The 16,745-nt window shown below is 40.4% G+C and overlaps 1 protein-coding gene across 1 annotated transcript in view; it reads right to left on the bottom strand.

Moving 5' to 3' along the window:
• The window catches only part of LOC119745013 (urea-proton symporter DUR3-like), a 39,710-nt gene that overhangs the window by 17,009 nt on the left and 5,956 nt on the right, over positions 1-16,745 (bottom strand). The window contains exons 3-5 of the mRNA XM_038221238.1: positions 14,530-14,652; positions 10,642-10,852; positions 8,774-8,989 (exon numbers count right to left, since the gene is read on the bottom strand). Of these exons, the coding sequence (XP_038077166.1) occupies positions 8,774-8,989; positions 10,642-10,852; positions 14,530-14,652 (550 nt within the window). The remainder of the gene's footprint in view (positions 1-8,773; positions 8,990-10,641; positions 10,853-14,529; positions 14,653-16,745) is intronic.

Here is a 16,745-nt window from a genome sequence, read left to right on the forward strand (position 1 = left end):
GAGGACGCCTCGTCTGCCATACGTACGTTGTGTGTAAAAAGCGCCCTAGTGGTAAATGTTATGCACAAAATACCACGATCTCTGCGGTCGTGTCAACCTAAAGTTGAATAAAAATTTATGTTTTGGTTTGTCCTCATGTACATTTGGGTTGTATGCTATAAATAAGAGCACTTGGCCACTTAAAAAAATCATCATAGCCTGTACAGAGAGTTTTCTAAATCAGTATGTTAACAACAAAAAAATGTTATTAATATTCAAACAACATTAGAATGTTGTTCTTACATGATATCTACAAAGCCCAGTAACGACGCGAAAGAGTCTTCGTTTTGAAGATCAACCTTGTTTTTATACCAATATTGCGACCCAATGCAAGAATCAAATAAGAGATGCAAGAATTTATTGCAGAGTGCAGACTGGTGAACTGATTCATTGGAATATATGCCGGCAGAATTGACTTTACAGTTGTGGTAAGATTTCATCCTCATATTTTCCCGAGTCACTCCAGTTGATCTGACGGTCAGGCGTTAAAACGCAGCACGCAATGTGCGCCTGCGTAAAACCAACCTGACCTTACGCAGTCATCGCATCAGAAAACAGTATCGCCAGATAAAAAAAAATCCTCGTAAACAAAATCATTAAAATAAGATTGTATCGCAATGCATTTAATACGAAACGATTTAGTTGAATCTTATGCTATCCGCCGCGGAAATAGCGGAGACATCGTCCTTCACCCTTCATACCTATGTATTTCTTTGAGAAAAACAAGAATTGACCACCAACCCGGATTAGTGACGGTGACAGGTAAAAATAATAGCTGGACGTTGTCATTTATTTTTGTCATCGCATAATTGCACTGCTTTAAATTATCCAGCGTTTTGCTTGATTGAGTCCAATGGGAATCGGTGAAAGGCTAGGGGTATTACGGTTGACAATTGCTGACGGACAGCAACCCTGAACTTTCCCATTTGTACTAAAACAGCGAATCTGATTAAAAAAGAAGAAAAACCATTGAGAAAAGGAAAGGCTTTGTGCTTTGACTTCTGCCGTATTGTATGACATAACACTGCGCGGAGATCCTTGTTTATTCCACAAACACGCGCGTTAAAATACCATAATCCAAACTCACTGGTAAAATCGTGGGTTTGAAAAACAATGGACGATTTTTTTTTTTTTTTCATTTCAAATTCAAAAAAGACAGTTGTTATTTAAAATGTGGACACGAGCGCAAAATTGTGCTTGGGAAGCCGGAAGACAGATAACTGATAAAATTATGTATGCGCAGAAGACCGAGTGCGCAGTTAACGTGCACACATCAAGGTGCAAAATATCAGAACATCAATAACACCATCGCGGAAACCGCCCGCCCTCTTGGGATGCGTCAGGGAAGCCAACTTTATTTGCTGTAATTTCGCGCCAACTCCCCCGGCAAAATTAATCAAAATTGGCAATCCAATAACTGGCCACAGTGTACACGCCGCTCCTCTGGGTTCCCTATAAATACGAGGCATTGTTGGTGACAAAAAAACAAACAATCCACGAAATGCACTTCGCCTTTATAGGAATTCCAAACAAATATGCGAACCGAACAGTCTTTAATAAGGAAATGGGCACGCTCGACTTGCCGTTGATGAGTTTTCCAGCGAATTAGAATGGCTAATATCTCATCTTGAGTATAATTGGATTGAACAGTGTAATAGTTTATTTGGTGTCGTGGGTTTGTGCATGTTGGTATTCCTTGAATTTCAGCCAAGTACTTGGTCAATCTACACCATTTGTGACTATCACTTTGCTGTACGTGGAACCATTTTATTTAACTAACACTGCAGATAACTATGCTGCAAATTGATTGGATACAACACCAGCAAAATATGATTATATCTGATCTGCGTAAACAAAGGCGAGGGGGAAAGAGGCGTTTCTTGTGATATTATTCGAGCAAAATGTTAGGGGAGTATATTAGGCCAAAAAAAAAGTCTCCGGTTTCTTGTATGGAGCTTGCCCAAAAAGTGGTGCGGCGACGCGGCTTTTTTTTTTTTTTTTACCTGACTTTTTTGCTTCAAATGTCAGCTGATGACTGCAAATGGTGCCCGACTAAACTTAGTGAAAATATATGGGAGTCCAGAGAGGCCACATAAAGCTTATTCTCGATCATAACCCCATCTAAAAACACGTTAAAATTGTGCAGCAGCAGGATTCCAGTCAAACCAGTGAGTTTGGCGGTTTTGAGCAAAGGCTTTGACCCTCAAGGCCAAGGCCAAGGCCAAGGCTTTGACCCTCAAGGCCAAGGCCAAGGCCAAGGCTTTGACCCTCAAGCCTCGAGGCCAAGGCCAAGGCTTAACCCTCAAGGCCAAGGCCAAGGCCAAGGCCCTGTTTTATGAAATGACCACTGATATAGAACTAATTAATGTGACTAATTATAGTCACATGAGTGACACATCATCACGCAAGGGCGGATCCAGAACACAATTGGGGGGGGGGGCAAAGAAATGTTGGTCCCCCCCCCCCCAAAAAAAAAAAAAGTGGGTCAAAAGATTACGGCTTGGGCTTCGGGGCCCGCTTAAGGGCCCAGAAAAAATTGTGGATTCGAGATGCTCTGTGGTGCGATTTGAGGCAATTTCTGACCATTTTAACCGATGTTTATTTAGGAAAAGATGGTGGTGTACTCATTGCCTGCCTTTATTACGACGTCACATAAAAAAAAATGGTTTCGTTTTTTTTTTGGGGGGGGGGGCGTGGCCCCTTTTGACCCCCCTGGATCTGGCCTTATCATCACGAATTGCTCGTTACGAAGAACAACATTTCTTAATTGCAATCAATATGCTCGCATAGGCCTACACCGTTTTATGACTGCACTGTATCTATTAACGTATAAGTTCAGGTCTTCAATATGGTTTAACTAAACAAAATAATGATTTACTTCTATATTGACACACAATTCTCCCAAGTGTAACAAAAGGGGGATCCAAGAAACTGATTTGGGAAATTTTTATTTGCTGGCCCAACATTGTCAGAAATATCAGCATTATCTAAAACAGATACATGCAAATCTTTAGCACTTATCAGGGAGACATATACAACCAATCAAATCTATTCCATAGTTATATGCAATTAAAGTGATCATCTCATTAGCCCCACAAGTGTACGGAATATTGTTGCAGCAAATCTACTACAATGGTAACAACATGTGATGCTATAAAAGTGGAAGTGTGCCTAACACACAAATCTATATGGTGCTTCCCTCCTCCATCGTACATGTAATACGATTAAAATGGTAACAGCAAAATTTCGAACAGATTTATCTGGAAAATGCAAAACTCTATGGGCCTTGAAGAGCCTTGACTCAAAATTGCAAGGCCCTGAACCCTCAAGGCCAAGGCCAAGGCCAAGGCTTTTGCCCTCAAGCCTCGAGGCCAAGGCCAAGGCCCTAAAATCCAGCCTTAAGGCAGCCTTAAGGCCAAGGCCCAGCATCAAGGCACTACATCACTGGTTTTGAGACATCATCTTCCATTGAAAAAAAACCTTTTTCATTTTGCCGACGCGCATGGCTACGGCGACGCGCGCGCATACCAGAAACCGGAGACTTTTTTTGGGGGGGGCTTAAGGGGGATTTTTTTTTTAAGTAACAGAAATGCGATAATATGCTTCCAATGAAAAACTGACATTAAAACGCAGAAAATATGGAAAGTTGGATTTTAAATTAAGCTGGCGATATGATGACTACAATCGAATAGAATGATAACATTCGCAACTAATTTGATTTTAGAAATCCTCCAACCGTCATTAAGAAGAACGGATGTCTATCGGGTCTTTATCACTTGTGCACATTCATTAGCTATAGAGAGTTAACTAAACCAATAAAAAGTTATATGGTGTTTTGATAACATCACATTTGATCATTTGGGGGTGTGGGGGGGGGGGATGGGCAGGCCAGAATGGAGCCTTCCGCGAGTCAATACTAACGAAGGTTGGCTTCATGATGCGTTTGTCTGAAATTGCACGATCTACATGTATTAAAATAACTAACGATGACTTATTCGTCTGCTCTTTGGCGCCAACATTAGCGGGAATCACTTCGAAAACTGAACGAGGCTTAACGACGAAATAAAGCCACCTCCAAATTTACAAACTGTATTACATCAAAACTACAAAATGTTACCCATTAACTAACATTTGACAGATAATGTACAAAAGAATATTTCTTTTTCGATTATGTGTTACCGCGGGGGAAAAGCAAAGGAAAATCAAAGTGGAAAAAGTAAACCACTTAGCTAGCCCTCGCAATAAATTAAAATTTGATATGTGAAATTGACTTCACGAAGCACTTTGAAGAGGTTTTTGATTAAAATGCACTTAGAACACAGAGCGTCTGCAGGAACAAATTTGACTTTTGAATACATTTCTGTCACGGCCTTCGTGATATTTCCATTTAAAATGCAAGTACCAGCATTAGTTTAAAAGACATATATGATCATTTGCATTTATCCCACAAAGTAACCTATTAAATTATAATCTAAAAGCTTTCCTTGGATTAAAGATCGTACTGGTATTAAATACCACGTGAAATTATTCCGTCTGGCTTGCTGTCATTTAGCACAAATCAAGAATTGAGCGATTTTTGGAAATAGAGTGCTATCGGGTTTCGTGATCAAAGCTTGTGCGTGTTATTCATTCTTTTATCGAAAAGTGTAATATCCACTGAGATGAATCTTCAAAGGGTAATATTTTGAACATTCTTCTTTGGATTGTGAGTGGTGCTATTATTGGAAACGAACAAGATGCATGAAACTCCTTTGATCCTACACGCCTTAAAACCGGGCCATGATATTCAGGAAGGATGAAGGAGTGCGCATTATATATGAAGTCGGAGGCAGGTGGGATGCTCTTTCGTGTAATCCTCATCATAACTTGTATGCGCAAAACCTGATGTTTTGGCATTGAAGGTCCGCCATTTCTCCGAAATAATTATGAACTCTAACTTCCATAACAGAATGAATATTACTGAGTTTTTATTTTCGCTATAATTAAACTATTCTCTTTAAAATATCCCCCTTGACCATAATGGGCCTATTCCCGTTTAATGGCGTCATAACGAACTTCTGCAAGCCTTTGTTAATATAATTACGTTATGGCATTTATTTTAACGAGCCTCTAGTGCGTGTCTTTGGTATAGTAATGACATACCTGCAGATTGTGAATACACGATCATAAAAAAAATGCATTGTGTACTCAAGGCCAACGTCGCGTTGCCGGTAAATCGTGGCCACAATTCGGCAACGCATGACAAGATTGATAAAATACACCCGTTTAAACCTGCATTCGCCAGTCACGTGAAATGTGCTTATTTGAACTTTTTTTATTGATATGATTTCTATTATTTAAAACAATAGAGTGCATTTTAATAAAGTGTTCAACAAATGTAACCTTTTATTATTTGTGAATTATAGGTTTAAACAGATAATATTCTGAATTTTGATTGTATTTCTTTCATGAAATACAATGTAAGCTTACAGAGAATAATTGATTGGTACACCATGTCAAATACACAATGTATAATATGTACTGCATAGCCGCGTTGCCGCATTTAAAGGGATATTACGGCCTGAAATCCCTGAAAATTTTATGTTTTGGGTTGTTTACTTATCCTCTTTTAAAGGTCTGGTTGCAAGGTAACTAACCTCATGACTTACTGTTCCCTAGTAAAGACGAAAAAACACGGTTGTTTACATCGTACACGTCGGTCATCTTGTGGCATACGCATACGTATTTCAAGCCGTGTTAGTTCCATGTACGGTACACGTTGTGCGTGTGACACACAGTACACACAGCACCAATACGCAAATGTTGTTTATCGCACGTCCGCAGAATGCGATGCACTAGTGGAACACGTGCGGCACCCAACATCTCGTTTTTTGTGAGTCAAACTTTTGAGTCAAAAAAAGTTGACTAAGAGTTGGCGTAGGCTATAATTAAACTTTGTATAAAAATAACTACGCACATAATCAGAAATCTTTTCAAATCTGTTTATACAGCGGTTTTCTTACTCGAAACTGTTACTCCAAGCCGACACTCGTCTTTAACGGCAATGATTTCCATACGATATACTAATTAACGACGACCCTCAGACCGATCTTCAGCTAAGACGAGTTCAGCCGCGTTGCTAAGTAAGTAAAGGGCCTGTCACATTATATGCGCTCTCATAGGAGACCTTACGGCGACCAATTTCTTTTCATAAATTTAACAATCGCAGCGAGGGCGCAAGAAAATGACAATGTTCTGCCTCAAAGAAGCTCAAGCTACGCTCATACTGTGCTCTTCTCGCGCTTACGATGCGCTCAACTCGCTCTCTATGCGCCTCTGTCAAGCTCAATTACTCGATCTAGTCGCTGCCGCTGCGCTGTCACCGCGCCTGCACTACGCTCTGCTCGCTGTTGATACGTCCTAGTTGCTTGCGTCGCGCTCTCTGTTCGACCAAAATACGCTCATGTGACGTCACTTGCGCTGTATAAATACCACGACAAAACGGTCATTACACAGTCCAGTTTCAAAAATTATTCAACAAGTTCATCTCAGTCGAGTTACTTTCTCATGGGGGGGGGGGGGGAGACTACATCGACTGCCTTGCGCCTAAGCTGCCTCAATGCCACTTCAATGTCGCACGATTCACGCTCGCACAGCGCCCGAGTTGCGTCATTAGGGCGCCCTGGCCAGAGCGCAGAGGTGTTGCGATTGTTTTGAGCATGTTCAAAGACCTTGGCGCTCATCGAAGACCATTAAGACCCTCTGGCGCCCATCTGGCGACCTATGTAGTTGTCGCTGCGATGTAGTAGTTGTTGTTGCGCCCCAGCTATTTTTCAAGGACGCATTGAGAGCGCATATAAGATCGCAGACAGTGTGACAGGGCCTTTAGGACGTGTTGAACGCGTCTTAGGTTTGGTGAAATCGATCCTAGAGTCGCGAGTTAAGACGAGATATCCTTCCTAAGATGCGTCTTAGCGTTTCGTGAAATCGGCCCCAGCGATGTGTCCCTCCCAACGGAGCTTTTGGAACAGCTACAAACGCGCCATCAACTGTCAGTACACGGATTCCATAAGGAAGTGCGAGTGAACCCTAATACGTGCCTCCATGCACTATCTTGCGAATCAGCGAGTATCAAGCTCAAGTGCAGACCAGCGTACTTCCTTTTGTCACTGGTCATTCATTATCACACAATCTGCCTGATAGATAACAGCTTTCAAGTACCTGAACACTTACCCAGATGGAGAGAGGATTTTTAATTCTTAGTTTCCCTAGGGGTTGTGAGTCCGCGAGCCAAGCTGGACATTGACACTAGACTCATTCAGAGAGCTACTTAGCCGGTTAAGAACGAGCCAAGTGGACGGACCATGATCTACAGACCTACAGCCATAAGCTATAATCATGATAAATGAAAGGTTAGGGTATCGTCCATTCTCTTCTCTAGAAGCTACGATGTAGCGGATAGCGATGGATGAGTTGACTAACGATAATGTACTTCAGAAACCACAATGTTGTCCTGCGTCTTGAAAACACTCAAATACCTCAGCCCTAGAATGGGTAAATAATTTGCTCATGTTGTGTGAAATTAGCTCAAATCTATCATGTAATTCGGCCGAACCGAAGATTGAAATCGGGGACCAGACTATTTGGTGGAAACTCTACTTATTCGATTGAATGAATTTCATTCTAAGTCGTCATGTCCTATAGTATTAGCCGGAGTAAGTAAATGTTCACTATTTGGGGAGGGGGGGGGGGGAGAGAGTATGTACATGTATAATTTGTGTTCTAGGTATACACGGATCGTTAATGTAGAAATTCGTCCGCTCCTGGTTGTCATTTTTGGTGTTAAAAATTATTTGTGTATGACAAACAGTGCTGCAAAAGTATATAAACTAACTCTTAAATTATACTTCAGTGCGAATGTTGTTTTAATTATTATGTCACCACTGCGACTAATGCAGCTGCATAAACCAATAGGACTGGAGGGATGAAGATAACTATTTCAAAATCAAACAAATTCTAGTTCGCATTTTCACGCTATTGAAAATGTTTTCAAAGCAACATGGAAAAACGAATAAACGAAACGCAAACGCACGCATGAAAAAGACAAACATACTGAACAAACAATAATAATACTATGACGATGCAGGTTTAATCAAACCTGTGCTTAAAAAAGGTAAAAAGAATATTTGCTTTTTGTCCTTTTTATCGTTTCAAGCACCACAATTGCTCAAAATCTTAAGTAAGTGCATAACAACAACCGTGTCAGCTAAGTTGGTACTATACATGTATACTTTGGAGATAAAATAAGAGACGTCTGCACAATTATTTTTGGGGTCTTGTAAAACTGGATGCCGTTGCTAACGAACGTAAAAAAGACGGGAACAGTTTCTTAAATCACCATCAATGATTAGTTTCTTCCGAATGATACCTTTCCAGGTGGAATAATGTCACAGGGTATTTGGTACCATCCCTATATCTTCACTTTGAGCGGGGAGTTTCTCGTATATAATCGGTAGGTACGTTTCAGGGTAATTGTTCTTACGTGCCTTAAAACCACCAAAATCATTCGAAAACCAATTTTTCCTTCTTTTTTGTCTGGGTTTGAACCTCATACGCACTATATACCCATACTTTGTTTTTCCACCTTTCTTTAATAGAGAAACACGTACGGCTGAACAGTACTGTCTCTTATATAGGGGAACTAATCAGCGCGCATTTATCAGTCCATATGCTGAAGTAAAGAAGTCGGTCTTACCGAGGGGGTTGTCCGGGCTGTCGGTTGGATCGTGGTAAACCTTGACGAGAAATATCAGCAGGATCACGAACATGACGGAAGTGTTGAAGTAGGACACGTAGAACGTGGCGCCCAGCCCGCCGATGAACGTGTAGGCTCCGATGACAGCCGCTAATGTCATCGCGGCCAGCTCCAGACTCAGGCCGTCCACAAGGGCCGTTAACACGGCGCAACCGCCTTGAAACGAGACCACCAGAGACGAATAGAGAGGAAAAAAATATGGACGAACGTAAACAAAGTAGCATTAAAGCATTGTTAAGCCATTGAAATGCATTGGGATTTAATTCCCCCCCCCTACTTTAATCCTCACAAGCAAGTACTGATGACATGGGTTTCAATGCGATTTTCAATTTGAAAGTCATAGGCAATGTAGAAAAGTCAATACCAATTTGTATCTGTCCGTCAAGGGGACAAAAGCTTGCTCCTTCCTATAATTCTGACGCTGTTCAAATTTCATTTTAATCACTGGTCTGAATAATGTTCTTCGATTCTATGTTCCAATTATGTGCTCATTGATATGATATCAAATATACAAATTTTAAAGAAATTTATCAACCGACAATTCGCTGGACAATATTCTTATTAGCGTACATGTTGTACTGTCTCTTTCAAATGGAAGGTTTTCACTATTCACATGAAGAAATGTTTCGTATTCATGGGATCCGGAGATGTGAATACAATAGGTGGGTTTTGCCCTTCATCGACGGAAATTATAGACACAGTATTATCATTCTTTTCCCAAGGCTTGCAAGTCAAAGACTTTTTTCCTCTCAAATCCTTGTACACTATATCTATAAATTTACGTTGTTGAAGGGAAACGAACCATATTGAATTGAAAGTTTGTTGGGTGGAACCACTTTGAATATTACTCGGTATACATAACCAATGATATCGTTTGTACTCATTCACAAAACTAAAAATTGCCTTCATCACATGCAATTGTATGGATCAGACAGAGGAAGAACTTTTTCCAACAACAATGCCAAGAGATCGAAATGAACCTTATTTCCCATGATACCGTTATGCAAATTCATGTATCCTTTAAAATGACAACAGCCCAGTACGAAAAATATTAGTCAGCGAGCCAACTGCCTTTAATAGGATCATTTGCTTTCATACATTTTGTCCGTTTCCAATGATAACACCGCTCAAAAGCCCAAGAATAATGTTCAAATCCTGAGTTTCAGCTCAGTGGATATGACACTTTTTGAGAAATCAGTGAAAAACCATACATAATCACAACCTTTTGATCACGAAGATCGAATTCGGGCCTTTCGCAATGCAGTGCGCCACCAAGAGTTTGCCACGGAGAGTTCATTTTTCCCGGTGCATTGTGGGAAATGGTCGACAAATTCGCAGCGGGTAAGCATGATTCGAGTATCTGTTTGCCCTTTTCTTTGCCTTTTATCAATACGGAGTTTTTTTGTAAGGCGGCTGAACGCTATGCCCCAATCTATAACAAAAATTAGCTCGTTGTCTACTGACACTCGTTCAAATGGGCCATGTTTTGTCGACCGTAAACTTGAATAATGGACTCTCCACGGCAAACTCTTGGTGGCGCACTGCATTGTGAAACGCCCGAATTGGAAATCACCTACATTTCTTGATTTCTTCTAAAATGACAGCAAGCCAGACGGAATAATTCCACGGGGTGTTTAGTGCCAATTAATTAAGCTTTTGGATAATGGTTCGAAATGTTACTTTGGAATAAATGCAAATGATCCTAATATGCCTTTACTGAAACAAACACTGCAATCTTCCGATCATCGAAATCCTTATCCTCAATACAGACCGACCTTGTCCGTAAAAAAACCTGCCTGTTTCCTCACCTAGCATGAGCATTGCCGTCACGATAACATTGGTCAGTAGAGCAAAGAAGCAGTAGACCAGGTGAGTCCTTGGTCCGAATCTCGCCATGATGACCTGCAGAAAGGTCTTAGCTCCGGGGGCTCGTGTCTTCATCTGGGCCGACAGGGTAGCGAAAAGTAGGAGGGGGATGGTGGCACCTGAGGCGTACCAGAAGGGACCACTGATACCCGTCTGCGGAATAAGAGATTCAATTGTGAGGTTTCATGATATTCGTCTTAAGTCAACTTCGAAATGATGAGCCTTTATTTTAGTTGATCTCTCCTTAAGCCTTATGCATGCACAGTTACAAACCATTGGAACGAACCTAGTCAAGCCATTATTGACAAAATGGGATATTGCCGGTGTCATATGAAAATCCGACTCCTATGAAAATCCGACTCCTTTTCCCTGTTATTGGTTAATCCCTCGAGCGTGACAGGTCACTCTCAAATTATGATCCCAAAAATAGCATATTATCGTACTGACGCATGCGCAATACCACCAATGAGTCCATTTTTCATGGAGTCGGATATTCACGCTACACATGTAACATTCCATTATTTCGCGTTTCTAGCTATATACTCTCACCATACAGGCTTCACAATTTTGCATATTTGTTTTAAATATCAGTGGCTTCCTATGTATTTATTAACAAAACAAGGCTGCCATCGAGAAACAGCGCAGCAAGCATGCTACAATGCCCCAGATTCCAATTTCAAATGTAGTAGACCAACCAGTACGCGTTCGGATCGGATGGAGTTATAGTCAAATTGGTCGCACTCGAATATTTTGCTGTCAAAACAAAAGTCAGGGTTGTCTTTCAAATGGAATAAATCCGGCGGCTATATCTAAAAGGATATAGCGATACCCCGTATAGCCACAACGACCTTCGTATACACAGGGTGTTTAAAAAAAAAAAGGAAACCCATCTTTAAAGGATGTTTGGACAGACGATATGTTTATTTTACTGGCTATAAAACTGGTATCATCTCAAAGCGTAATCTCTATGCTTTTCAATGATACTATGTTTAGGTTTTCTGAGTCATGCCTCAGTGAGCATCATTGTCTTGAAAACTGGATGCAAAAATGCAGTTGGTTCACTTTCATAATAAAAACCCACTGGGCACGGTGAATTTTAATCCTCGGGAAAATGGCACATTGTTTTGAACGTGGCTTGGTCAAAACGAGAAATTCATGACAAACTTTAAATCCAGTTTTGAAACCAACCCGACTTGATTTTGGTTTCTTTTTATGCACTCGTGTCTTCTTCTTGAATACTTATTCTCATGCCCACCATGCCTATTGTGTTTGACATGAAAGTGAACCAACTGCAATTCTACAACAAAATCTTATGACAGTGGCGCTCACTGATGCATGACCATGGAAATGTAAACAAGGTATCATTGAAAAGCATAGAGATTACGCTTTCAGATGATAACAGTTTTATAGCCAGTAAACATTTAGTCTGTCCATACTGGTTCTTCAAAGTTGGGTTTCCTTTTCAAGTTATTGAAACACCCTGTATAACTATGAGCCACAGAAGCCAGAGCACTCAGCTTGAGCCTAAAATGGAGTCACTTGAGACAAACCTGGACGCCATTTATAAATAAATTAAGTAACACTTAATTAAATTTATGGATGAATGGTCCTTCAATTGAGTGCATCACAACCCAAGCTGCATATGGCACTTACATATTACAGGGAACAAAGCAGAAAGCGGGAATCCATTTAGTACGTGGTTACATAACCATGAAATGCAAATCATGAGTACAATGGAAAATTCACTGAAGCCTGTACAACCAAGACGCTCAGGGAGACATGTGAAGCGTCAGTAATAGTTGGGCCAGCAACAAGACAGCAGCCATTTTCTGCTTGGCAGATTCAAATTTTCACCTCCGTCGCCCCACTGTCCACTCACAAAAGCTATTATAATCAGCATCACCCGGGGGTTTGAGTTCTTAAGGTGTAAATTTACAATGAATTAGGTTGCAATGAGTATGCGAGGAAAAAGAAGATCAAAGGGAATGACAGATAAAGGTTAACTTAAATATTATGAATAAAGCTCACGACAATAATTACTTGAATTAAAACGTTTTGGTAGTTAAGAAGGCATAACGTCAACAGGTCTTTAACCGAATAAAATTGCCATCTGATATTTGCTAACTATCGAGATGAAAGTAAACAAAAGACACTTGATAATTAACAAAGGTCAATAATCTCATAAATCGGATTAAATTATGTATGTATTCTATGTATTAAAAAGCTAAAGCAAAAGATGTGATAACTTTAATTTATTAATACAGTAAAAGTTATATTACAAATTATGAAAGGACTCCTTAACCCCACAAGTCATGCTGTAATTCAAAATTACTTATTTGGTGAATAAATGACCAGTAAAGACATAAATGATTTTATTTGACAAGAGTCGATATCGATGAACTGTCAGAGGAGATACGTAGGTCTACATAATGGAATGTTTAACTTTTCGCACTCCCATTTTTTTTTTTTTTTTTGGTGTCTGCATTCGAATCCTCTTCTTATCTGCTGTAACGTACACTTCTTCATCTCGTCTTTAAAGATTTTCGAGCCACGGTCGAACGTTTGGTGACACGCAAATTGTATGCAAACCCGCGCGCCATCCAACGGACTTTAAACACTATGACGTCATTCGATCAGGAACGTGGACTTAGCTGTTGGTTGGTCAATTTGGATGTCATGTTTTTTGTAATACAACCGGTTGCCGCAGACCCGATATAGAGGGCGTCCGCTGAATGGTCAGAATCTCAAGGTCAAGACGCATAATTAATCGCCACCTGTGCTTGTATATCATTATACCCTCGCAGTGCCAGACTAGGGGCATGGCTCCGGACCACGCCCTCACTGAAACTTCCCCTTCATACATAAAAAATTCAAACCCCTCCCCCGTTTCCTGAAAGCTAGATCCGCCCTTGACTACCAATTTCAAAGCTTTTATACGATTTTTTTCTTATCTAATTCGTTTTAACTCAAGAACAATGGGTCTAAACCTTTATTCCCGTGGAAGCCATTTTCGATCGTGTTCCCTGAATCTATTTGATAAATTGTAAATTGTTGAATGGGATGGTACCAGGCTATTTTGATTGGAGTGCGTTCCAAGCCTCGCTTTCAATATTTTTTTTTTAAATGAGGCTTATAACATTAGGAAATGTTTTAATTATTCACCAAAATTTAAATTATTCACCAGAGCAGACTGGCATTAATTTGTACTGAAGTTTTATTTCATTGCTTTCATTTCTACTCGCAGGTAAAAAAGAAAAGAAAACTTCGCTGTCTTCGCGAATAAAGTCTATTCGCTCTTTTCACACTTCCGCCATGGGCATGCAGAGCCTCGATCTGGCAACTTTACACAATGAATATAGCCGGTTCAGTGATTCCCGTGTCGCGGTATAGATAACTGAACCGGCTATTTTTATTGTGTAAACTTTCCAGATCGAGGCTCTGCATGCCCAATGGCGGAGTGTGAAAAGAGCGAATTGGCCATTACAGACCACAAATTCGTATCCTTGTGGAGACTCACACACAATAGGGAACAAAACATTGTAAAGGTCTCCACAGGGCAATTTCTATAGATGAATAGGTCTCCACAAGGTTTTCACGAAATAGATATATGGGTTTTACTCAAAAACTAGGAATTTCCAAGGTGGGTTGATTTGTCGCAAATGGAAGAGTTTTAGAAAAGGGATATTAATTCCAAATTTCAGGCAAGGAAACTCATTCTGGTTTAAATAAGAGCATTTTGAAACTTCACTTTCAAAATTGAACACTTTACTACACGAGAACAAAGAAATGTCTCCACAAGGATACAAATTTGAGAAGGGCGGGCAGCTTACCGTTGTGGCTACCGCTGATGACTGGAGGAGGGTTGCCGCCCACGTCCACTGTGAGACTACGGTAGTGGCTGTCAGTCCCATGGACACCTGACCACCTGCATCGAAGTCCGTGTCCAGATTGGCCTTGTGGAACAGATAAAATGGTCACAGTATGTTTAATGGCATCATATAGGGTAATTTGCATTTATCCCTAAATTAACCTACCGAATTATTATCAAAAAAGCTTATTTGGATCAAAGATCGCACTGGTACTAAACACTCCCTGAAACTATTCCGTCCGGCTGGCTGTCATTTTATAGAAGATATTAAGAAATGTAGGTGATTTTCAACGATCAGTCAATTGACAAATCTTTGGAAGTATAGACATCGACGAAAATTGTGTTTCGTGATTAAAATAATGTGCATGGTTTTTCACTGTTTTTTCTAAAAGTGTAATATTCCCTGAGCTGAAACTTCAACCTGTTAGGTTTTGAACAAGATCCATATCTTGAGTGCTGTTATTATTGGAAACGAACTTGCATGAAAAACACATGATCATATATGCCTTTAAATAGTCATACCTGAACAGTACGGTTACACACCTATGTTCCGACAACCCGATGTTACGACTGCACATATTCCTATCCCTATCCCTAACCCTAACCCTAACCGGGAGCAACACAATGTTATGCGCGGATTGTCGGAACATGGGGGTGTCGGAACATAGAGCAGACATTAACGTTACACTGGAAATTAAACCTTGAAAGGAATTATATTTGTCAGGTGTCAATATGTCGTTGCCGATCCAGTTATGAGCCTTTTTTCTACAGTCTTTATCTTTTTACTGAATCACTTACATGTTCTAAACAAGGGATAGGATTTAAATCAACCTTTTACCTGAATGTGCATCCCGTTTCAAAATAAAAGAAACCAGTGGTTTCAAATCTCACCGAGTTGTTCATGAACTCTCACTTTACATTTAAAAGTATCAAAAAATACGCACTTTTGAAGAAAGGTAATAAGCCTTTTCGGAGTTCCAACTGCGCATTCATAACCTGTGACAACGCGCATTGTTTGTCTCAAATGGCCTTTGACAACATCGCGCCACTGACTTTACAAAAAGGCTGTTTGTGCATTGTGGGTACTGTCAAAGGGCATTTGAGACAAACAATGTGCGTTGTCACAGGTTACGAATGCGCGCAGTTGGAACTCCGAAAAGGCTTATTCATATTCACATAGAAGAGTTACTTCTGACGAAACGTTATTTGCGATCAATAGTATGGGATTTTGAGATTTTTCCGCAACCTTCGCGTCTCCGGAGGAAAAAAAAATCGTTGGCAACGAATCAGCTGATTGATCATGTTTCCCTGGAAACTCATTTTCAATGTAGGCGTACTTCAAGAACACGGCGTGCAGCTTTTCAAACATGTCAATGAATTGTTCGGTATTCTGATCCAGTGACGAGCAACCGCCAAGCTGTAAAGTAATGAAAATCCGAAATTTAGTATGACCTTCGATTCGGCTCTTGATTTTATTAGCACAAGAGCGCAAAACAACTGCATACTCTTAATACAATGAACTGCCGTAGGCCTTGGGCGTACACAATTGAGATGCATAAGTTTTGCAGACGGTGTCTGAACGTCGTGTATCTAATAATGCAAGCAGGAGTGCTAATCATGTGTGAAATGTGGTGCGTGTGACGTCAGCATTACGTCAATGTGGATACAGTCCTGCGTAAATACGTGATTCTTCATTAAGTAAGAGCTTTCTTGAATCAAAGCGTTACTTTTGATATGTGAGACCCACATTCAGATTTGGCCTTTCTCATTAATGGCAAAATAAAGTATTCAACGTCGTAGTGTGCCCTAGAATTTCGCCATTAAAACGTAGATCCATCGGGAAAATGGCATGCATTCCCGTCTTTGATGTATCACTGAACTTTTTTAGGACCCGATTTTCAAATTTTTCCCCTGTAATTTGAACCCCCAAAAAGAGGAGTTTCTTTAAATCTGGGTCTAACCAACGGAATTAAGCTGATCCACACTATAGTTCAGGCAGTGACGTCAGAAATTATTCACATCTTTTCATACATGACTGGAAAAGCATGTCGCGAAGTGAACTCGCAATGAAGAATCCAAAGGGGGGGGGGACAGCCCACCTTGGGCCAGGAAAAAAAATTACAGGGAAAAATTGCTGCTAAACCCTAATGACAACTAACCCACCCATCCCCCCAGCAA

Source organism: Patiria miniata, unplaced genomic scaffold (genome assembly GCF_015706575.1).
Source record: "Patiria miniata isolate m_02_andy unplaced genomic scaffold, ASM1570657v1 HiC_scaffold_7, whole genome shotgun sequence".
Taxonomy (NCBI): Eukaryota; Metazoa; Echinodermata; class Asteroidea; order Valvatida; family Asterinidae; genus Patiria; species Patiria miniata.